Source organism: Aphelocoma coerulescens, chromosome 2 (genome assembly GCF_041296385.1).
Source record: "Aphelocoma coerulescens isolate FSJ_1873_10779 chromosome 2, UR_Acoe_1.0, whole genome shotgun sequence".
In the NCBI taxonomy this organism is placed as follows: Eukaryota; Metazoa; Chordata; class Aves; order Passeriformes; family Corvidae; genus Aphelocoma; species Aphelocoma coerulescens.
This window is the reverse complement of record NC_091015.1, coordinates 156,836,346-156,861,078: the sequence shown is the minus strand read 5'-3', so window position 1 is coordinate 156,861,078 and position 24,733 is coordinate 156,836,346. Positions and strand designations below refer to the sequence as shown.

Sequence of the window (24,733 nt, the reverse complement as noted above, 5' to 3'; positions counted from 1 at the left end):
ACTCTTTAATCTCCTGGTGATTCTTCTCCATCTTATCTTCCATTTTCTGCATACGTGTTTCCACAGCTGCGATTCTTGCATGTGTTGGGCCATGCACAGAGTCTGCATATGCTCGGAGCTTCACTGCCATATCCTTCACAGTCTCATTCGCACCATAGTCCGGTTTCATTATTGCTAAAGCAGAAGCGTATTCTGGTGGCCCAAGGTGTATGAGTTTTCGCCACATGTATGGAATAACTCTGGCCCGGTCTGGACTCCTCAATCCTGGGTCATTTGCAAAGACAACCTCTACCACCCCTAGTTCTCTCAGGCGTTGGATCCCTTGCTCTATGGTCTTCCATGGGGTTTGCTGCATGTAGAGATCATCTCCACACATATATCTTTCAGCCACGCCTGTTAAAACTCGTCTCCAGACACTGGTAGAATCAGCCCCCCTTTTCATCGCTTGGTCGATCACTGGATCATGTGACAGGGATCCCAAATGCCTCGCTTCAGCACCGTCCAGCATCACATCATCACCTGCCGCATCCCAAATACGGACCATCCAACTTATTATGGATTCGTCGGACCGTCGGGTGTAATCCTTTCTTAGGCTGTGAAGGTCCTTTATGGACATGGACTCAGTAATGGTTTCTGTGCCTGAGTCAGATGGTGGTTTTGAGGTTCCTTCCCCTGCATCTTTTGAGGTCCCTTCCCCTGCATCATCATCATCTTTCACTGGGCGATCAGTTTTGGTGGTGTGCTTCTTCCTCGTGACAGGAGCCACTGTCAGTGGCTTAGACTTTCCATCTGGTTTGGGCTGGCTGTCTGGTTTATCTGCAGCCTGAGTGACTGGGGTATCTGCAGGCTTTGCTGATTGATCTTCCTGTCTCTCTACCATTACATGCTGCAGTGTGCGATAGGCATATGCCAAAGCCCAACATATTGCAAGGAGCTTGTTCTCATTGGAATTGTCATTATATTTCTCTTTCAGATATTTCGCCACCTCAGCTGGTTTCTGAACTTGTTCAGGGGGAAACTTGCAAACCATTGGGTCAGAGAATTTCTTCAAGATTTGGCCCATATCCTCCCATTCCCCACACCACTCAGGATGTTCCACCTCTGGGTCAGGTGTCTCAGCAGTCACCCTGGAAATCTGAGCTCTCATTCTAGACAAGCTGCGAGACATATGGAGGAAGCTTAGGAGATACAATACCACGAAGATGATGTCTTTAACATCCAGGGGAAACTGAACATTCTCAAAAGATAACCTATCAAATTTAAAGGGAAGGGAAACCTCGTCTCCTCCTCCTCTAACAATCTGGGTGCAATTACTAATAAATTCCCAAAACAGGCTACTGAAGCTAGGACTGGGGTTAGGACGGAGAAACCACTTATCATACACACTCCGAACAGCTGCCCGTACCTCTGTCAACTTCTTATAAATCATTATCACCGAGCACAGCAAGATAGAAATCCTGATTCGTCTCCCTGCTCTGTAAAATTTACATATCAGGGACAAGATTTGAGCAAGTTGTGGATAGGCAAACAACCCTAGGGACCAAAAAAAAACCAGTACCTCAATGAAGCCTAAGGACCAAAAAGACATGAGTACATCAAGCCAGAGAGACATTATGAATTCAACCACCATGGTGATTACTTTACCCCAACACAGAATAAGCAAATTCAAACCAAAATGTAATTAGCACCGTTTTTTCACTTTCCTTCGAGCCACGCAGTTGGGCGCCACTAAATTTGTTCCGGTTTGGCCAAATTTAGAAATATATCCTCTGAGAGAAGGCACAGCTACCCCTTCCCCCCCCCAGGTTCGGGAAAAAATAAATTTTCCTCGAAGGAAAGTGAAGAAGATAAAACTATTTATTTACCAAACACACGGGAAAAGGAAAATAAGGCTAAATAATAAAATGTTTCACTGTGGAGGGAAAAAAAAAACCTGGGAAAGTGTTAAGAGTCCTCCCTTTGGTCTCCTCGGCGCTGGGGCTTGGGCCAGGGCCAGGCCCTCTGTGCCCGGTGGAAAGTCCTCCCGATGTGCTCTGAGGTTGAAGAAAACAGTCCAGTATAAAAGGGAGAAAATCCGGAATTCCAGAGAAGGAAAAACAAAGTCCAACTCTCAGTCTCTCTCTCTCCGGAGAACAAGAAGCTGAAACAACTGGCCAAAAGCTGACTGGAAAGCAGCAAGCCGGGTGCTTCCTCGCTCTCCTCCCGCAGCTGAAAAAAAAACCTGCTATCTCTGTGTGACCTTGAACAAGCTGCAAACTGCCCTGAAAAAGTTTTGCTCAGTTTTTTCCTTCCCCCTCTCAGGCTCAGTTTAGAGGCACAGAAAGGCACAAAAATTAATTTTGGGCATAGGCAGCGATATGGGATACACATCATAACGTCACCCCAAGACAACCTCTGTGTGCACGGGTTAGTTTCTGACCCTGCTGCTTTAATGGCAATGCTCGTGTTGACTCCCATGGGGTGAGGATTTTGCCCAGTGCTAAACTAGAAGAACAGCTAAAGTAAACAAAAATGCTGCTCACTGAAGGAATAAGCAAGATCAGAAGAAGTCACAAGAGCTTTCTTGCATATTCTTTAACAAACTGACTGGAACATGGTCATAGTCTGTTCCGAGGACTTCTGAAAGCTGGTGGTTGCCAGGGCAGGCTGTGGGCTAGGGGTGTCTGAGGTCTCCTTTTCCTCTGGCTTCTTTGCTGCTTTAACTAGCTGCCACTGCCACTCTTCTCCTCAATTCCTTCATCATCTAAGTTCAGTGAAAATTCAATTTGAGATCCTGCTAGTTCCATCCAGAAACAAATGCTAGTTTCTTCTGCAAATGAGAAAATAAACCACCCACTGCATTTTCCTCTCAGTTGGACTGTGGGGGGCTCTGGCAGATGTGACAGAGAGCTTCATAGCAGGCCTCTGTGAATGTGTTTTCTAAGTAATTTGCCCAAAAGGGCACCTGATCAAACATTACAAGCAATCTGTTCCTTTGCAATGATGACAACTGCAGAGGTGAGGTATATGACAATGGCCTGCCAGAGCTGTTTTATTAAATTTGGTTAATCTAAAATTCATAGGTGAGTTTGGCGTTGAATCTGCATTTGTTGATCCAGTCTTCACTGAAAGATGTCTAAATTAAATTAAAAAAAAACCAAACAAACACTTCAGGAATTTTTTTCTCTGGTTTTGAGCAGCAGCTTTCAGAGACTTTACCAAGTGCTGCTCAGAAAGGCTCACAGCAGCTGTAGGAATAAGGATGTCCTGTTCTCTTTTCCTGCCTGGTGGATGCTGAACAACATCTGTCTGTTGTCTGCGCTTTTTGATGTGTTTTTCCAACTTACAAGCTTTACCTGGAGACTGTTGACAGCCTGAACATAGAGAGCTGCCATAGCTCCACTTTTAGGTTTCTGTCCCAGTAGTAATACCTGTGCTAGTCACTTCTAAGCAAATCTGTCCTTTTTTCTCTGTCTGCTGTAACACCCTGGAACTGATCCCATCATCCTTGAGTTTCATGGAGACATCCACATAAAAAGTTTGGCAAGATCAAGGTCCGTGCCCCAGGTAATCAGTGATGGAAACTGCTTGCTCTTCTAGCAGCATGAGTTTGGATAAGGGTTGAGTAATGGCCATTAACTTAAAATGTCCTACTGTTAGTCATTTGTCATAGCCTCCATGTTCAGAACTGCATTTAATAATCCAGCCTCCATTCTGCTCCTGCTTGAAGCCTCTTCTGATAACTTTGAAATTACAAAAATATTACACTCATTTTTCATCATTCTCTCCCTTTTGAGAAAGAGGTAAGTGGCTTGCACATTTGAACTATGCCCTTGAAGATAAAATATGAACTTGTTAATAAGTTGGAACCTTAAAGGCACTTCCTGAAAGGCAGCATCTTCTGAGCCTGCTGGGGTTGCTCAACAGTGAACTGAGAAGAGGAAGATAAGAGGTTGATTGTAGTGAGTTGTTTTGAGTATATAGAGGCCATGCAGTTGTACAGCTGCACATTTCATCAAATAATCATTTCCTTGGTATATGATCATCACTAAATACAAACATAATGACTCCCATAAAACAATTGAGTCTCTTTCCTACAGTCTCTCCCTGTTGTCTCTCTATGATGCTGAATGACAAGCAAGCATCGAAAGAAATCATTTATGCCTTTATAGTGGACTCATTGTAGTGTCATGGTCCACAGACTTCTGTTTAATTATCTCACATGAAAAAAGTTTGTGGTCTTTTACAGGCTTAGGCAGGAAAGGGAAAAGCAGGGAAGGTGAGAGTGAAGGAGAGTTGCCTTTTACTTACGAGAAATAAGGCTGATGTTATCACCCACTTTCTAATCAAATTCAACAGGAGCATTTTGTTAAGCCACTTTCTCTGAGTGGGAATTCTGATGAATACACCTCTCGTCTCCAGTTTCAAAGTATTACTTCAAACTGTTCCCAGGCATTGTTTGCCTTAATGGATGAATTATTATAGTGCATCAGAGAAGCAGATAATTCACGGCCTCATTTTATAAACTGAGAGCCCAAGGCACAGCAGTTTGACTTGCATAGCTGTAGGGCAGTGAATGGAGCCCAGGTCACCCACCCAACATACTTGTGGTTTGGTGAAAAGTTTGCTAGTGGGGCCTCGGTATTTCTGTTTGGGAAATTACAGCTGCTGTAGGATGTCAGGGATTTTTTCCAGGGACCTGCTTGTAAGTGAAGTGTGGAGAGAGACAGTGCATTCGGCATATTCTCTGTCAGGTGCTCTTTTTGCCACCACATCCGTGGGTTGATAGCACTGAAAAAGAAATTGTGTCCACTGATCTTCTGCCTACCTGGCTCATGGCTCTGTCCTTGAGTCAGTAGGCAATTGGTCACTTACGGAGCAGGTTTTTGAAAAGATAAACCATAAATTAATTTGGAAGCTGAAGCACGTTTTGTATGACTGTGGCATTCACTGCAATAAACCTTTTACTAGATTTTGATTACTCAGGTGCATAGCCAGTACCAGGACTTGCACACACATTAATGCTGCTTGTAAAGTCCATCTCTGTGTGCAGAGCGCACGTGTTGGCCGCCCGCTCCGGCTGTGAGTAAACTGCTCATTAAACTGTAATTTATATAAAACATATGTTGGTCATGTTCACTGCAGCTGAGATTGGATGAAAGAAATCCGAATTACCATCCCTTGTTACATTTGGATATTTTCAAACCACTGCAGTGGTACAAAATTATTCCCTTCTGCCAGTTTGTGTAGCCAGCTGAACCCAACCCTTTGAAAACAGGAGCATCAGTGCAGTTCTGCTGGTGGGAACCAGCCTTTACAATAACCTGCTGAAAGCTGAGATAAACCCTTTACACTGTGGGTGTTCCTGGAAGAACAGCTGAATGCATTGGTAATGGCCATGGTCCTCCAGCTCAATAAATCAGGGAGTGGTGAGAGGCTTGTATTTTTTTTTTTTGCTTTCTCAGGAACCATTTGTATTCTTGACTGTTAATATAGTTGGCAACAGGGAAGTAAAGCTCTGTTTAACTCCAGTGCTGTTGGAGTCCTTCATACATTGAGGAGAAGCAGTGGGATTCAGGTGTGGGAGAAGATGCGCTGACACTGACCTTTGTTCAGTCTGGTGAGCCTTGCCAGCCTCAACCCACTCCCTGCACCCCTCCCTGGGTCCATGCTGACCAAGCAGAGGTGCTGGCTCAGCCCTCCCAAAGTTTTCAGCAGCACCCCTCCTTCTTCTTTCCTGAGCAGAATCCTAAACCCATCTTTTGCAACACCTTGTTTCCAGAAGGGACATAAAAAAATTCTCAAAACCATTTCTTTTCCTTTTATCTTCACTTCATTAGAGTAGTCTTCATTCGCAGAACAAAATAAACACCTCATCCTTTGATATTCTTGTAAACACTTATGGGTAACATGACGTTTCAAAAGGTGGGGAAGAACCAGTAGCCCACTCATCACCAACCAGTTGCATTTGTTTTATTTCCATGAAAAAACCTCTTTATTCCAGGCTTAATTTAGTCTGTTGTGGCTTGTTATTTTGTGGGTTTTTTTCTCTGAACTTCATTTGGCTGTTCTGCTGACCTTGCCCATCCATCTGTATTATGTGTTGAGGGGATATGTTTATACTGTGGTTGATTGTGTTTCAGGTAAAATTCTGTTACCTTGGAATTCAATATTAATAGTAACTGACCCTTATTTCCTAGTCTCCCCAAACACATGGTGCCTCATTTCCTTCTTATTGTTCTGATACGACCCTTCCTTTTTTCATATAACAGACTTAGGAAAGCAATGTCACTTAACCATTAATGGTCCTTAATATTCCAGCATTTCAATGAGTTTTCAACCTGAAAAACCTACCTTTTGCCTAAACTTGATTCAGAATTGCTCTGCTGGCAGCCAGGGACTTGGTTCATTTGTTCTTCTCTGCCATTGCAATTGTGTCACATTAGGCTCTGAAATAAAATTACTTTTATTTGGTAGGGGATCCAGAGAAAAATGTCCATGTTTTGGGACAGAGATCCACTCTTTCTTGTGGATGTTGTCCTCTTTCTCCACTTGCTTTCTCTCTGTTACACCTCTCCCCGTCTTCTGTACTGTTTTTTTGAGTTACTGGAGTCTGTCTCAGCTTGTGCAAGTGCAGCATCGCCAGAAGAGATGGGTCCAGACCCAGCCTGCAGTCTGTGTGCTTTTCCCACCTATATGCAATGAGTCTACAGCTCTTTGATGTTACCAAATAATATTATTTCAAAAGCTCCTTATAAAAACATGAGTAATCAGGCAAGTGACAAAGGGCTTTGTGTTTATCTTTTTGAACAGTACCAAATAGCCACAATTTGTTCCAGTTATTTGGTGTCTTTGTTCCAGAGCCATTTCGTGGGCACAGGACTTAATTCTGAGGGAATGCACGAAGATGGTGACTTGTTTCCATGTTTAAAAAATCAAAATGTTACAGTTTCTTAGGAAGATTTTTTTTTTTCTACGTGAGCAATTTTACTCTATGATACAAGTCTAAGGTTATTTTAATAATCAAATAAGACTTTTAAATAGATGCTGATATATTCACTGTTCCAGAGAGCACTGCAGTTTGGAAATGGTTCGTAAGAAGGTTGATGTTTGTATCCTGAAATAGTAGATTTGATTTGCAAATGGGAACTAAGCAAGTACCAAAACTAACGCTAACCGAAACCAACTTATATGGAAATTTAATAGGCTGATCGGAGCTGGTAGTGCTGATTGAAGCGGGGAAGGAAGGGATGTGTGTTGTGAGAAGGGAAAGCTCGGGAGGAGCGGCGGAACCCTTGGGAGCGGTGGGACGGGCCATGGTGGCGGCGAACGGCGCCACCTGCTGGCCATGCCGGGACCGGGCCCTGGAGCAGCAAAACGCGTTTGAGGCATTGGGCCTAAAGAATCTGGGGATGGGAAAGTTGCATCGAATCCCCTAGGTTTATTAGTAGAATGTGGAAATAATCTGTTCACAGATGCCCACTCCCTTGACAGCTGTGCTGCTTGGCTTTTGACATCTCAACCCCTTTTCTTTCAAGTCTTCTGCCACAGGCTTGGGCCTCATGGCACAGAAAGCTGCCTGGAAGAACTGTCTTTTTAATCGTGTTTGGTTGCTTGATTCTGGTCTCCAGGTGAACAGGAATCAGTCTCTTCTGGGGTGACGGATACCACTTAGATCTGCCCTGTTAATAGCCTGGTTGATTCTACAGTTACTATTACTTTGTTTTACAATTGCTGTGGAAGACTTGGCACCTCCATCCTGGTTGTTATGCCTCTACACCACAGGCAGGAATCTCATCAGGGGTCTCACCTGCCTTTTTGTTTTTCAGGTGGTACCAGAGAGATTGGGTCTGCTCTCACCAGAATGTGTATGAGGCACAGAAGTATAGAGTCCAAACTCCGGCAGTTCTCAAGGTGAGTGGCTCCGTACCTGGCCCAGCACTGGAGGTTCCTCCTTCATGTGCTTCTGGGGAGCATCTAAAGCTGTTCACCAGCATTGTCTTCTCTGGTGGCTTCTGCCCATGTCACTGAGAGCAGGAGTTGTTTTCTCCCTGCAGCACATTCAGTGCTGTGACCATGCAGGGTTTCACTGCACATTCATGGGGCTGGGCCAGTTTACCTCAAGTCACCTCTAAATGCTGCAGATTCTCACTGTCAGTTCCTGTTGCTCAGTGCTGAGCAGGCGGCTGCTGATGTGACCAACTGACCTGTCTTTGTTTCAGGACTTTAAGCTTTGTCTCTTAAGTTTTAAACAAGCAGCAGCAGCGTTGTGCTGCTTCCTCAGCTTACTGCACAGCCCAAATAGCTTGCAGCTCAGAGAAAAACCTTCAGCAGAGCAGTATACAAAATGCAAATTCTCTCATCCTGTTTTTGAAATTGAAGTTAGACTGTAGAGGTAATGAGAGAGAATTAACTCATGTCAAACCTGAGCTGTACAAAAACAACCTACTTATGTAGTAAGTAGTAGTTTGCATGTGTGCCTTTTTTAATCAGACCTAAAAGTTATATTTGGCCTTTGGGGAACAGAAACTATGCTTCACCACTTGCCTGATGTCCTGTTTTGTTTTCCCTTTTTCCCCCATCCTTGGAAGTTTTCAAAGCCAGGTTGGATGGGGCTATAAGCAGCCTGGTCTAGTGGAAGATATCCTTGACCATGGCAAGGTGGCTGGAACCAGATGACCTTTAAGGTCCCTTCCAATCCAAAACATTCTGTTACAATTCTGTGATTATTTTAAAGTAAAGTTGTTTATGAAATTGGTTGTGAGGAGACAATTTTAGTCTCCAGTTACCACAGAATTAGCTGTTTAAATGGTTTGATCCCAGTCTCATTAATTAGTGGAGAATGACTGGTTCTGTATCATGGACTCCACCAATGTGAGGTGAGGCACATCAGTGGGCAGGATTTTGTTCTCTTGTACAACTGCTCTGTCTTCTTGTGTACATACATGTGCTATTTAAGTTTATAATCTCCATGGCTGCATGAACCTTTCTGGTCTCCAGAGTATCCATTTAAATTGTGTGATGGTTGAGTAGGATCTGTTTACACTGAATTGTTTCGGGTCACTCCTTTGCTTTACACTCTGTTCCTCAGTGTCCTGACCTTCTGTAATTCTGGTTATCTTGTGATGTGGATTTTTGATTTTTTTTAAAATCTACTTCTTTCTTTTGCTTTCTCTAGTGTAAATATTTTTATGTTCTGATATTTACATTATGACACTGGTAGCTGTCACAGCAAAAAATAAAAATACTCCAGTATTGACCTTGGCTCTCTCTGTAAGAATAGGGGCATCTGCAGGATTTGATTGCTCTTTGTGTTTTTTCAACAAAATTAGTGCTTTAATTGACTGTCTGATAAACCCACTTCAAGAACAGATGGAAGAGTGGAAGAAAGTGGCCAATCAGCTGGATAAAGACCATGCAAAAGGTAGTTACGGAGGAAGAATTCGTTAATAGGAGTAAGATTGTAATATCAGTTTTTCTTCCTCTTTTTATGTTTGTACTGGGGAACTGAATGACATGCTTAAATATGTATAGCAGTTTTTCTCTTTTAGAACACTCCTCTCCCAAAATGCTTAACAAAGTGTTAACCCTTCCCATATGCATTTTGAAGGTTTAGTTTGCAGGACTCCCAGGGATGGGTTGTTTTTCTAGACTGGTAAGCAGTGACTGGGTCTAACTCTGTTAGCCCACTCTGCCTGTATGTGCTGAGGATTGGAGATGCCACATCTATCCCTGCAGAGCCCTGGGGTGTCATTAATAGCAGCTTGTAAGATCATGTTATGCCTCAGCCATAGCATCCTCCAGAGACTGCACAGCCCTGAAGACACTGAGCATCGTTATTTTATGCCTGATGCCATACAGAAAGTGCAGCTGGGGAATGGGAGAGCTCTGATGTTGGACATGGGATGCCCAGGGCTGCAGTGGTGATGATGGCTCCAGAGGCTTTCCTGGGGGGAATGAGCAGCAGGCAGCCAAGTCTTGCACAGCAGGTGCATGTTGGTAGATGCCTTTGGCTTTGTAAAATTTGTACTGGGAATGGTGGCCTTCTAGCACAGGTACTGAAAGCAGATTGCAGTTTGCCACTGACTGACCCTTGAAAATTTAAGACTTTTGTTACATCTGAAAGAAGCAGCAGCATATTGGGGAGGGTGAGAACTGATGGGAAGGAGTGGGCTTGACCTCCAAAAGAGGATTTCTTTCTTCCCCCATTATTACTGCGGTCAGGTAGAAGCAGTTGAATCAGCAGCTCTTGAAAAACTTCCTACCTTGTGCTGCAGAGAGTGTTAAGCCTGTAGTGAGCAGGGGAGGGGAATCACATGGGGTCATGCAGGTAGGGGTGACCCAGGCCGAAGTGGCAGTGAGATTTAGAGTTTGCTGGGCAGACTTGGGTGTTGGGAGTGCAGTTGGCCTCGGTACAGCTCCTGTGCCTGCCATCAATCTGCTTCTGTTTTTCCATCTACAGAAGAGTAGTAACACTGATTCCTTTGTTAAAGTGTACGTGTATATGTATATACATGCATACATGCCTTTTATCTTTTATTTTAAGTATGAGTTTTCATATCTGGTACCTTTAGTGTTCCTGCACTAGAAGTTGAATATTTTGTCCTGGGATTTTAATTCTCCTGGGATTTGTACCTCATCTGAAAATGAGGACAAGTGCAGTGTGCTCCACTTCATCAGAAGGATCTGGCAATGTGACCCTTCCTTGGGCAGAGTTTTAGCACCCTCTTCCTCTGCCTGACGCTCATGCTGGAGAGGGATCACAGGATATTCTCAGCCTTGCCATTTCTGGATACTTGTTTTTTGAACACAGATGTTTCGAGAAACCTGTCATCTCTGTTTTCCATTCCTGAGAGTGGATGAGTCTCTGAAATGAAAAGCACTCTGATTTTGTACTGTGTTCTCAGTTGTTATTTCTGTAAAGGCTTTGTTTATTTGGGAAAGATTTTAGTATGTGAATGTGCTCACACCCTAAAATGTTATATTAAGCCAAATGTATAGGCTTTACCAAATGTGAGTTCTAAGCTGCTTTGTTTAACAGTAGCTGTTCTCTGAAAGTTTGTAGTCTAACGTCTTTAAATGTAGCCTTTTCTGTGAAAAACATTCATTCTGAAATTGATTATATTGATAATAGAGATTGTGTCTTTTTTAGAATATAAAAAAGCCCGCCAAGAGATAAAAAAGAAATCGTCTGATACACTGAAGCTGCAGAAGAAAGCAAAGAAAGGTAACTTGCTTCATACTCTACTGTTAACAACCTTCTGAGCTGTGCTCATTGACAAAGACTGAACAGTGATAGGACTTTCTACTGCAATAATTCTGCCACTCTAATGTATTCCTGGTACATACTTGGGTACCAGGATACAATTACTATGTGTCATTTAAATCATGTTCTGAAGCTGCCTGTAATGTTCTTACACAAAAGCCTTAAAACTGTTTGTGCAAAGTCAATCATGTTTTAAAATAGAGCCTTACTGCTAGCTTTTTCTTTTTAGGAACACTTATACTCTTAACATGACTTGTGCAGATACTCATAAAATTTTCTAGAACCTTTTGGAATAATATAAAAAAAGCCATTATGTAAATGTTCCCTAACTATTAACACTTCTCACTGTTCTCCCTTTTTGCCACTTTTCTTCTTTTTTCTTTTTTTTTAACAGCCTGTAATCTCCTACACCTTACCTTATTGATCAGAGTGTGAGAAGATGGCATGGGTTGTTGTTGGGGGGAGAGCACTTGGCAATCATAGAAAACTAAAGATGAGTGAGAAGAGAAAGGGACTTTTCCTGAAAGGCAGTTTGTTTCTTTTGGCAGCTGTATCTTATGCCCCTTTTGCTCTCCCACCACCACCTTGTCACAGGGGTTTCATCACTGTTTCGATGGAAACATGCAGCACTGCTAGCTGCAGCTTTGCTATCACTAAGAGTTTTACTTGGCCACGTGCAAACCCCACCAGGCTTTGGAATGATAGGGAGCTTGTACAAAAGACTTCCTGGTTCCCTCTCCTGCACTGGGCTCTTCCCAGCTGGGTCAGAAGTGTTTGAGCAGCTCTCAGTCTGCAGGTTGCAACTTGTCCTTCCCTTCCTGCCTGAAAACTGTGAACCCAGGGACAAGCAAAATAAACGCTGGGGTAGGGAGTTTCTTGAAATTTTGAAATTGTGTGTTACCCAGAACAGGTGAGCTGTCTAACTTTCATTCCTAATAGGTGAGTCAATAATTACACTGGTAGAAAGCCACATGACTGGAAAAGTGCTCTTGAATTTTAGCTGACTTTTGATAAGAGATGAGAAAAGAAGAGATGAAAGCCAGCAAGAGGGAGCTTAGCTCAGTAGGTTGTGTGTCTGTCAGTTTAGTGTTCAAAATCAGAATGGTGATCATTAGGGGAATGTGACTTTTTGAGATAAGATTTTATTTTTGGGTGATGCATAAATATGTTTCTCGTTTTGTGTGATGAAATGTCTGACTTCAGACCAACAGGTTTAGAGAGTTTGTGATATTCCTTCCATGTCTCCTCCTGTCTCCCCACCTTTTCTAGTCTTATTTCTTCTTGTCCTTGTGTGGTACAAACAACCCGTCAGTGCATGGTAGGTGAGCACTGCGAAAAAAGCATGGAAGGGTTTGGGTAGATGTCTGGGATCTGTGAAGGAGCCATTTTTTAGCGTGTTCCTATGGATTGACAGCTGTCTGGCTCCATCTCCTCTTTATCCTGCTTCTGAGTGTTCAGTAAATCAGTCTGCAGTATTGAAGGAGGAGACATCATTTTCTGTAAAGTGTGAAGAGGAAGGAGAAGTACTTAAAAGCTACTGGAAAAAAATGAACCCACTGTTCTCATACTGCAGATGCCACCTGCATCTGTCAGCAGTGGTTAAAGCAAGCAGACTTGGTCCTTGGATTTTCTAGTTTCATACCCCCCTCCTCAAACACGAGCCAAGTCTCATGATGAGAGTCAGGAAACTGGTGTTTTGTCCTCCTTCAGGATTAAACATCCTTGAGCAAAGAGTGGAACAGGCCTCATTTTGCCATCATTACAGCAGTCATAATGTGATTGACGCTTTGTTGTGTTTTTTTTTAAATGTTATTCCCTTGCTTAATTTTGCTGTTAGGATATTCTGTTGGAGTTGTGGTGAAGGTGCTTTATTTCTGTGCTGTCCCCCTTGGAATTGCTGTCAGACTCATGGTGTTTGGTCCAGATCACAAAACTAATAGGAGTCAGGAGGGGTTTGAGTGTATGGGGCAGGTGGAAGAGCTGAGGACTCACAGGTAGCCAGTACAGGGAAAAGCAGGAACTGCAGTATTTTTGAGGAGCTGAGACTTGTTCTCGTGTCTACTGGGGAGGAGAGATGCAGGGAGGCCTTTGCTCATATGGCTGTGTGTGTGAATGCCCAAAGCTGTTGGCCCCAGCACGAGTGGACAGGAAGTGGGAGGAGGGTCTCCCTGCCTTCTTGCAAGTTATCTACAACACTTAAATGTAGAAGAAAAAAACAGGAGCAGATGCCTTTTCCCCTCTTTGTTGTTTTGATCCCTGTCTTGAAGAAATAAAGCTTTGGTCTGACTGCAATGTCAAATGTTGTTGTGAAAATATTTTTGTATGTACCCATCTTGACAGATCTGTTCAGTGTCCTGTGGGGTGAAGTATGTTGCTCTTGCTGCTACTGCGGAATAAAAAAATCATGATAAAGCTGCAGAAGTGATTCTGCTTTAGGACACAAATGAGGTTTGAACTATGGGACAACTGTGCTGGCAGGCATGTGGCTGAGTGCATGAATGTGTTCCTGTGTCTTCAACTCTCCTGTTTCTCTGTTTTTCAGACTTACTTTTTTTGTTCTGTTCTTCCTCAATCAGGACCTTTCCCTTTGATTTTTCTGTAAGGTTACTGACTCACCTATGGGAACTCTAAAACAACCAATTCATCCCCTTCCTAGCACTTGTAAGAATACTTTTGAAATAACTTTATGATTATCTGTGGGCAAGCAGGATGTTTGCTGAATTCTGGATTTGCTTCAATACTGTGCATGCTACTAAAAAGGTCCTTTAGGCTTATTCTGCTATTTCCCATCTGACCTTATAGGAAAGTGCTTTTCTTCTGTTTTGGGCAGAAGGAAACAAATACAACCCTCCACTTTTCTCATTCGTGTCATGGAAGTGGTGTCCCCTGGCCCTGTCATGTTGGGCTGCAGAGGCTGTCTCTCACAGCTGATGCTGCAGCATGCACAGCAGCTCCTTGCTCCTTGTCTGCATCCTGAGGACGTTTAGGAAGGAGGGTTGTGGGCTGTGTGGCTTGTCCTGGCAAGAGTGCTGCAGGCTGGGCTCCCCACCTTGGCTCTGAGGGGCCAAATACACGGGGGTTTGCCTCTTCCGTGGCTTGTGTGTGGTCTGTTTGTTCTCGTATCATGTGGCCAAGTTGAAAGTTCAGGCTGGGAATTTAAGATCAAGTATTAGAAATTATGTTTGCGAAGTATGTTAATTGCAATAACAGTGTTTCCAAAGCTTGAAGTGATGGGGAAAACACCAAGCTTTCCAAACAAAACAAAAGGAAGTCTAGGGTCCTTTCTGGAAGTTTGCTAGGGTATTTTTAATAAAGTGACATGACTGTGAAATGAAGGTCTTACATTTCAAAAGACCTCACAGAGAAAATTTTCACTCTATTTGTTGTCTTTAAATATCCAAAAAAAAAAAATCCACCTGAAGCTAAATCTGTGTAGTCTTAAATAAGATCCTGGTGCACCTCCCAGATCCATGCAGTCCCTGAAGGTGTTATGGTGATCTTCAAGGTTCATCATTCTCCTTACACCCTTGTTCCCATGGGGAACAGGCCCCTAGGGCTTGTTGCCCACCCCAGCATTGAAACTTATCTCTTGCTGAACAGATGAAGTTGTGTAGTGCATGGGATTGCAGACACCTTCTAAATTTCTCCTTGTTTAAAGGCAAACATTGGCCATCAGAAGTCAGCCCAGCTAACCTGACTCAGCAGAATTATTATGCATATACTTAAAATAAATTCCATGTTTAGGTTTCTGCTGAGTCAGGGCCTCATACCTGGATCCATAGCTGCTAGAAGCTGTTGTTGCTATCTTGAATCAGGAGAGAGTCAGCAGCTGTGGCTCTGCATGTAACCATTTGGCAAGGTTAACAAAGTGCATGATTCTTGAAGAAAAAAGGATCAAGTGACTAAATTAAAATATATCTAAATGTATGTGTAAAATCCAGAGTGCACGTTTGGTCTATTTTCTGTATTTCAGCTTGGCTATTAATGAATAAATAGACAGGTTTCCCTTCTGCATATAATAACATGACTGGTAGGTTTCATTTTCAGGTTCTTCATGTGCCACTGGGTGAGCTTTGAGGAAAATGTTTAAATCCAAGTGGATATGTAAGAAGTTGTTGAATGTAACGCTCCCAATCATATAACACATGTTAATATGAAAACTGAGTCTGTCAGACGTGTAGAAATTTCTGCAGAGTTCCCTTAACATTCAGTACAACATTTCTTCTTGTGTCCCATCAATGTTGAGTAACCAAACCGACAGTTTCTCCTTGTGAGTATGCAGCAGTTTTGGAAAGTGTTCTGTGATTCTAATGAAATTGAGATAATAGAACATTATTTTTATTTTACTGTAGAACATGATTATTAATTTACTGTAATACTGCCAAAAGTGCATTTTCTTCCTCCTCCTGGTTAGCAAAGATATGACCTCTTTGTGTTTTAGAGCCTTTTTAGCTGTTTTTGTGTTATCTGCTGGTCTTTGTAATATTGTTATACTGCTCTCAAGGATGGTCATTCAGACCCCGTGACTCTAAATTAAAAAGCATAAAGCTCTTCAATGTAATTATAACTGAAGAATGTCTCAGTTCTAAAGCAAGTGCTGACCTTCTCATTCAAGCACTTCGCACTCTTTCTGTACGTGGCACTTTCCCCGTCTGTAGTGACAGGCTGGGTAGGGAGAATCCCTGACCAGAGCCTTCCTCCCCCAGGAGGGAGCCTCATTCCTCTAAATTGATCAAGTGTGGCACAGTTACTGAAGTGAGAGCCAAAACTGTTGAGTCAATAAGATGCAGCTCAGAAGGAGGAAAGCTAATGAGCAAATTATCCTTATCTATTGCAGGGAAAAAATCCTGTGTGGATGAGGCCATGGTGCCCGCAGGGCTGCTTTTGGTGTGTTTTGTTGTTTGGGGCTTTTTTCCCTGCAAGCTTATAATGCAAGCTCTCCTTAATAAAAATGCAGTGAATACATGTTGGTAACTTGTTGACTGAAGACATTTCTTCGATTCACTTTCATTCCTTGAGTTTTGAAGGCCTCTTGGTAGTTCCCCTCTTTTTGACAGCAAGCCAGTTTTATTACAAAACTTTATTACATAAACTTTTTTAATAAAAACACACGTATCATAGTTAATCTTTTTGATGTTCTTCCACATTGCATCAGCAATTAGCTTTTCATTTAATTAACAATCTGTTAATGTAATTGCAGCAGAGGACATCAAAAAGTGCTGTGGTTATTCATACAGCACCCGCCTAGAGTTCTACAGGTTTGAGTTCCCTCTTCCCTTCAAGGGAATGAACTTTGTGCCACTTGACCAGGGTCTGGTTGTCTGTGTTGTGCACTTTTTCTGAAGCACAGGTTAACATGTTCTCACTGAGGAGTCTAAACTGGTTTAAGTCTCTTAAAGTAAAACTGTATGGTTAATAACCAGGGGTTTAATTTGCAACAGCTCACCGGGATGCAAAACTAATGCGTTTGTCTTTATCAGCAACAGAAGAAGTCAAAATAGTCTAGTCCAAACTGCTCACTCTTGTCTTGGCGCTGATGATAATGTCTAAATTCTAGGAATGCTGGAATACCAGTTTGACTTTTTTTATTTTCCTTTCTGTGTCAATTTTGTGTCCTGCAATTTCTCACCATGCGCACCTGCCTGACAGCTGAGGCTCTGGGTAAGTCTGTGCCATGCTGTGACCCTGGTGGCTGGTTTATTGTAGCCCTTGCTGTGGCCTTTTTATGGTGTCTGGTCTCCACTAACTGCCTAGACTTTAATTTCTAATGGAACTAAAATATTGCCTAATCCTAATGAACAAACCATTTTTTGATTTATTTTCTTTTGGTATCTAATTGGAACACTATAAAAGAAGAAAACCAGTATTGTGGATAAACCTGGTTTATTTTAGAAAGGGATTAACGTGGACAGATAAGTCTTGTCACAGTTGGGAGAGAAGTTAAATGGAATAGGCATGTCATCAAGGTGATGTTCAAATAATTGAGTATCTTATTGTTAATATGACTTTTAAAGTCTAGAGCCTAAAGTCCTTAATGTTGGTCTTTGCAACTTGTGATCCAAACTCCCTTTTTTCTGAAAATCGCATGCGTCTTTCTTACCTGATAGATAAGAAATCACTATATTTACTTCATGCTGGGGAAAGGGTTGGAATTCAGCATCACAGTTATCTCCTGTTGCCTGATCACATCTCAAATATGTTTAAGTTGGGGTGCTGTTTCAGCTGTTTTGCAAGTTTAAAGTGGCTGCCTTGAGATCTCATTGTGAATGAAGCATGGTGTTTCTGAATCTGAGCAAAGTACTCATACCTGCACTTGTAAGTGTAGTGATGTAGGTGTTGCCTTTGGGAGAAGCCTGGATTGATTAAATTGGGAAGCTCTCAAACAAGGCACCTCCGCTGGGCTCCTGGAGCTGGGCCTTGTTGAGCCTGCCGCTTGTCCCCAGTTTTTGAAACCACACATTGTAGTTTTCCTGGTTTGTCATTCAGTCTAGAAATGTCATTTGGCAACTTGTAGCTTTTCTGTTAAGTCAAAACTTTGCACTTTCGAACATGAACAGCTGACTCAGATCTCCAGTAGCCAACAGAAAGGCTTGTATTTGGTTTCTGAAGGAGTCAGAAGTTAAATCCCAGTTACAAGGTTTTTCACCTTTCCATAAATGGTGGCAGAATTCTTCTGTTCTCAGCACAGATCCATATCAGTTAATTTGTTAGCTTTACTATGCAGAACTTAAAGGAGTTGTTCATCCTGGCAGCTGAAGCAGGTGTGCTCTTGTAAAGAAGGTGGTTTGGGAATGACTGACTTGGAGCCTGCTTTGGTTTGTACAAGTAGAGGTGTACTCAGCATTGTCTTATACAGTGTAAATTCTGCCACTGTCAAGTGTCCAGTATTGAATATTCAAGTTCTGTGCAGATGCTTAAAAAAGTCTTTATGTGAGAACATGGAAAATAGTAATTTCACCAATATTTGCTGCACTGCATTGTCAATAACAACAATAGCTTCACCAGTCTGACTTGCACAGAGAGAATTTAAAAATTATTCTACTTTGGTGTTGCTGAGAGTTTTGCTAGTTTACACTGTCTTTCAAAATACAGGCATGAAATTGGGTTGAAAATTAGATTTGCCTTTACTTTTTCCCTAATATTTTTCCTTTACTAAAGTTCTTTTTGAACAATAGTTATTTAAGGAATTGTATGAGGCTTTCAGCCAGGATTCACGCAAAACACTGTAAAATTAAAATGCAAGTTCTGTTGCATGTTGGTCCTTTAAAGCCCTTGCATGTCATGGTAATGATGTAAAGCACCTGCTCTGAGGGTAACATATTAAGCCTGTCCTTGAAGTAGCAGCAGATTCATGTTATTTTTGATGGGAAGCAGGTCAGCTCCCTGCACATGATTAGCTCTCACTTGCCTGTATCCAGCAGCAGGTCACCAGGCTGTTGGAGCATGGTGCTGTTGGAGAATTCAGTCCACAACTTCTGATCTTGCATTTCTGCTCCTCTCTGCATCACCAGAGCTCCACTTTGAGAAAGGCTGGATTTGAACTCCTCTTCAGTGTTCAGGTTGTTGACTTGTTCTGGGTGCAGCCAGACATGCTCTGCAGAATCATCCCTACATCCTGTTCATGTCTGGCTGGTTGCAGACCAGCAACCTGTGACTACAATGGATGCTTTTGACATCAGTCAGCTGTTGCTGATTGCTGTGGTGGGTCACTCAAACCTGCCTGCAGCTGGAGTAGGAGTGTCCTTCCAGGTGCACTTTTACAGCTGCTCCATGATAAGACTGTTCTGGAACTATCTTATGTCATTGTGGTAGTTGTGTTGGTTTGGAAGTGTTTTGGAATGTATAACCTAAAGGCCAGAGAATGTGGGCTGGAGGAAATAATCACTTGCTGATGTTCCTTATGAAAGTGTGCCTTACGAGCACAGCAAAAATGCTGCAATCAGAAATACTGCCTTGGCCAATTAACCTTCTCCTTATGGTTCAAGGGGAAAAGAACTGCATTGCTCTCCCGTGGTCAATATTCCCTTCTGAGATAAGTAGCAGATTCAAATCAGTGGAGACCCAAGGTGGCTGAGGCAGAAAGGTGGTCAGCAGTTGGCCTTCACACCTTTGGTGTTCTCTGGGTGTAGCAGTGCTGTCGAGGGGGGTTATGCTCTGCTCTGCTTAGCAAAAGAAACTGACAGAGAGTTCTCATCCCTCAAATTCCTGAGGTGAGTGCAGCTGGTGATTCAGGGAGTGGGAAGAGCTATGCCTACTTTCAAACAATTTGCTAGATTGATGTCTGCATTGTGGAGCTTTCAAAGGATGTTGATAAAGCTTTCCTCCTCCTAAAAGATGAGTTATGAGAAGTCACCAGGAGAGAGCTGTATTCATCTGTAAACATCTGACTTTAGAGCCTCATCTAAATGATTCACCTGAGCTTGTTTCCTGCTCTGAATTATACCCAAGACAGCTTCTGTGTTTTCACAGACTACCCCAATGCCCCTGAGTATAAAAACAGGTCTGTGAAAATACTGGTGAGGAGGTGGTGTGTCTGTTACTGTACTGATTCACTGGAAGAAGTAAAATGGGAATTTTGTAGAGGTACAGAGGATGTTGGAGAGTGGTGCAGTTTTACACTTGCTTTGGCCAAAGGGTTAAAATAGCAGCCTGAACCTTATCCTCATAACTTTGTTGAATGGAGTGGATTACACAGGTGCAAACGTATTTTATTCTTGCCCCAGGTTTTGGCTGCTCTTGTTTCTCTGGTCCAAGATGTGGTGTTCTGAGGTCTACATAAAGTACCAAAACTCACTGTAATTGAACCCACTTTGTCAATGGAGTCCAGTTGCTTTTAAAGTGTGTGTTCTCTCACTGCATAGGCAAATGCATTTAACAAGGATTTATCGCATTATGTGCATGATCGTATGGTGGAGCAGCTGAGTGTTTATAGCAGTTCTCCAGAGCTGAACTAATGAGTGTGTGATTTAGTTTGCAGCTAATATAGTTTGCATTTGGTACATCCATGGTAGTAAGCCAGTATCTAGGCTTGAACAACAGGAGATTATTTTACCCATTGTAGTTCCAGGCAGCACTCAAAAAGGGCCTGAGCAATGATGCAAGTTTCTATCTCATAAACTATTTGAAAGAAGAACTCCAGAGAAGTATAAAATGTTTAACCACTGCATCTGATGGCAGAGTGTGGGGAGGGCCTGAAATGTACAGAATGGCCTTGAAGCAGGAAGGCCCAGTTTGTCTCCTGAGGGTGGCAGACAAAAAGGCACAAGACCTCAAGGGAGATACCCAAGGCTCTCCTATAACTTGTTTCTGGTAGATGCTAATTTTGATGGAGGAGGCAGATGCCTGGACCTTCAGAGTCTGTTATTCTTAAAGTTATTTACTTCCAAACAGTTTTATGACCACATTAGAGCAGCCACACTGATCTGCAGGATCAGACACTGCTGGAAGTTTGGTACCAGTGGCCTTGGCGGTGGCCGTGTCCATGTTGCACTGCATGTGATTCTTCCAGAATCCAGCGTAGAGCTCTGCATGTGGGTGTCAGTGCGGTTTTATCTCGACTGTGTCTAACTCTGTACAGAGGAGATTTGGATATATTCAGCCTGTAATGCCACTAAGCCAGCGTGATTCTCTTTGCTTCCATCACTGCTCTCTTTTCCTGCGGCTCTTGGCTGTGCAGGGGAGGTGATGGCTTTGCCTTGCTCTGGAGTATTAAGGAAATACATACGATAGTAAGGCAAAGGTTTTTCCTATGTAACCCTGACATTGAATCATCTGCATTGTGTACTACACACATCAAGAGACGTTTTTCTTCCTCTTGCTCATAGCTTTAAATTCTCCATGCAGAAAGGTTATTGTCCAAAAAGATTGATTTTGGGTAGCTGCTTTGTCACTCACCCACCATTTTTTCAGTGTTATCTTCCTGGTAGTTAAATTGCATGTGATGGGATTTCTGGGAGATTTGCAACAAATTTATACAACTGAGGTCCCTTGAAATATTTAGGGGCGTAAGCTGCATGAAAACATCTTGCAACTGCAACATTATTGGTTTTAGTATGTCTAAGCAGCAGCTCTTCATTCCTAGAGGAATATTTTTTTGACATGATGCAGTGTAAGCAGTCAATGCAGAATAAGGTTACTTAGCTGTCACAGAAAGTTTTGGTATTATGAGTTGACTGTAATTAGCACAGTGAAGCTTTTTTAATTTCAAAACACTGAAATTTTATTATTTCTATTGACATATATTGGACATTTATATATATATTAATAACCTGTGTTGAGAGGTTTGGTTTAGTTGGACTCTGGAATGAAGAAAACTGTTTCAGCAGTTGGTTTGTGCAGAGTACTGGACTCAGTGGTCCAATGATCAGTAACATGTCCTTAATAGCATCTTGTATAGGAGATTGATTCATTCATTTAGTGGCTCCACAAAATTCTCATTAGGACCTTGTTAAGCACAAATGCAAGAAGGAAGAGAAACACATCTGGGCAAGTGATTAATACTCTCCCAGTTAGTAAGATGTTGGTTTTCAGCAAGGAGGATGTGAAGAGTTTCTACAGCTAATGCTTTGAGAAAGTCCTTACTTAAAATGCTGTCTTTGGCTTGTTGAAACCTTTTGAATTGAGCTGGATTTCTATTCTGTGCAAAAGGAGAAGTAATAAATGCTTTGAAATGCTTGATTTAATTGGGGAGGGGGAATCCTTACTAATTTGAATTAAGGGAAAATGCTGGTTAAGATTTGAATTGCAAAAGCACAATCCAGCAGCAGTGCTGGCTGAAAATAATGTCATCTTCTGTGGAGAGGCACAGTTTTGACAAAATGTACTCTTGATTGTTTCCTGCATACAGGACGGGGTGACATTCAGCCCCAGCTGGATAGTGCTTTACAAGATGTCAATGATAAGTACCTGCTGCTTGAGGAAACCGAGAAGCAAGCTGTCAGAAAGGCTCTGATCGAGGAGCGTGGTCGATTCTGTGCTTTCATCTCGATGCTGCGCCCTGTGATCGTAAGAGCTCTTCGTTTTCAGTCAGTACAATTCACAGATTAGATAAGTGGCCAAAAGCCTCTGAAGAGAGCATCTCATTGTGTCTTAGGAATGAATTTCTAGAGCCAAAATTTAGCCTGTGTCTCTGTCTAGCAAGTGGTGAGAGTTGGGACCTTTCTTGTAGGCACTTGGAGTAATTCAGCAATGCGAAACACTGAATACCTTCAAGGTGACTGATGGGTAAACAGTGGGCACAAAGACTGAAGTCACTTTGTGTTCTCTATGCATTCCAGCCTGAGACATTGCAAATGCAGTTTTTTCCACTGTTTTTCTTCTAACATCACATTTTAATATAAATCCTCCTTACTCCTACTCCAGTGCTAGGACTGATAAATGTTTCAAGACCTCCCCTGTGTATATAATGACATTACCTGACAAATTGCAGGCTGCTTCCATGTAGTTTTCAGATAGCTCCTTTCCTTCTACATGACAGTTTTTCAGCTTGTTGGAAAGGTTTGAGTAAATTTTCATCATCTCAAGTTGTCTGAAGCCTGACAACGAATTATTCGTGGCTCTGCGCAAGTGAGGTGCATTTCTGAAGGGTCACCAGTGTACTGGGATAATGTTCCCAGTGCTTGTTTACAAAGAGCATCAGTCTCAACAGAAAACCATAGTTAGAGAAGTAGGAAAGTCATGGCTGAGCAGGAGCAGGTGGATTCCAGACTCAGAGGACCTGGAAGAAATGGTAACTAAGGAATTAACTGTGGTAGTTTACAGTGCAGAAATCATCATCTGAGTTAGCTGTCAATGTAATTTGAGCCAAAATCAATCATAGATGTATTAATGCTCTGTACCTGTATAATTCCTTTAACTTTATCAAAAACTATGAATTTAACCCCTCTTTACACTCAAGCTTAAAATTGTTAGGGCACGTTAGTGAGTATACACAGAAGAGTTAGGTATTTGTCAAGTGCAGCAAAACTGACACTCTTTTTCTGAAGATGTCACAAAAAGAAGGCTGAGACTTACTTATCTTGTTAATAAGAGAAAAAATTTCTGGGCAGAAATTTATAGCAATCTTAAAGCAGTTACAAAATCCTAAATTAATATTTCAACCTTTTGTAATTACTTAATATGCAAAGAAAAAGCAGCTCCACTGGGCATCTCCACAGTCATCAGCAAAATGAAAAAGGTCATACATTCTGTTACAGGTCTGATTTTTAAAACCAAGGCTCTGGTTAGCCTTGCTCATTTTTCTTTTCAGGAAGAAGAAATATCAATGTTAGGAGAAATAACCCATTTACAAACCATATCAGATGACCTGAAAAGTCTCACCATGGATCCACACAAATTGCCATCCTCGAGTGAACAGGTTAGCTCTTGTTACCTGGCAAACGTTTTACTTGTGGCTTGCACCACTTTTCCTTTTGTGTTGTGAGGAATATGTGATGTTTTGCAGAAGCTTTACTGCAGCAAGGTCATTTTTAACATGAGCAATTTTTAAAAAAACTGTTTTGTTTTGAAAATTTGTGTTCAGGGGCTGAGTGCCCCTGAAATATGTGGTGAGACCAGAGTGAAGTGGTAGCAGTAACACTCTGAAGGGTATGAGGATGCCTGATTTCTGTGGAGAGTGTATGAGAAATGAGTGTCATCTCCTTGTCCTATGTTTGAGCATCCCTGTCTTTTTGTAGTCACAAAATTGCTGGGGTTGTGTAGCTTGATGGAGTCTGACATATGAGCATTTTTCCATGCTGTCCTTAAAATGCATAGGAAAATGTGTGTCATTAAATGAATCCAAATAGGACATTTTTCTCCAACCCTGCTGTGTGAACTCAGCTTTTTTGTCATACTTTAATCACCTTGTCATTGACCTAGAAGTGCAAAGCTTTGTTGTGGTTGAATACTAGATCTTCAATTAATTGTTTAAAATGTTACAGTACTTCAACTCAAAGGCTGTAATGATTTTTTAAGTCAAAACAAACAAAACAGACAAAAACCAGAAAAACTTCCTTAATGCAAAAAATAAATCTCCAATTTACTTTTTTAAAGATTTTTTTCCATTCAAACCTGAACTTTCCTTCTGTGGTGGCAGCCTTAGTGTTGAAGTATTGTAGTACCAGGAGGGCCAAGGATGAAACCGACTCTCCAGTGTGATACAGCGTAATTTTGGGAGAGAACTGAGATTGAGTCAATCGGCAGTGATAGTTTGTAGCAAGGATGAATGTTGTATGACAAACAGATGCTTTCTATTAATAGAGGGAAAATATTTCCACATCCTTGATGCTATTGATTATCTTTCATCAGGTAATTTTAGATTTGAAAGGTTCTGATTACAGCTGGTCTTACCAGACTCCTCCATCCTCTCCCAGTACTACCATGTCCAGAAAATCTAGTGTTTGCAGGTAAGTCAGTTGGTAATACCTGGTTTTTAACCTGTTTGGGGGCAAAGGGAGGCAGGTTCAGACTGTGATACAGATTTGTGTACATTCTTAAATCTTAAATAAC

The 24,733-nt window shown here is 42.0% G+C and overlaps 1 protein-coding gene across 14 annotated transcripts in view; it reads left to right on the top strand.

Annotated features, from left to right (window-relative positions):
- Nucleotides 1-24,733, top strand: part of MTSS1 (MTSS I-BAR domain containing 1) — a 133,011-nt gene that overhangs the window by 90,314 nt on the left and 17,964 nt on the right. For 7 of the 14 annotated variants that reach the window (XM_069005454.1, XM_069005453.1, XM_069005456.1 and 4 more), the window contains 7 exons: nt 7,809-7,893; nt 9,312-9,403; nt 11,132-11,206; nt 16,895-16,906; nt 22,092-22,249; nt 23,493-23,600; nt 24,533-24,630. In XM_069005454.1, coding sequence (XP_068861555.1) covers nt 7,809-7,893; nt 9,312-9,403; nt 11,132-11,206; nt 16,895-16,906; nt 22,092-22,249; nt 23,493-23,600; nt 24,533-24,630 — 628 coding nt within the window. The remainder of the gene's footprint in view (nt 1-7,808; nt 7,894-9,311; nt 9,404-11,131; nt 11,207-16,894; nt 16,907-22,091; nt 22,250-23,492; nt 23,601-24,532; nt 24,631-24,733) is intronic. The other 7 variants (XM_069005458.1, XM_069005467.1, XM_069005457.1 and 4 more) reach the window with 1 other exon arrangement.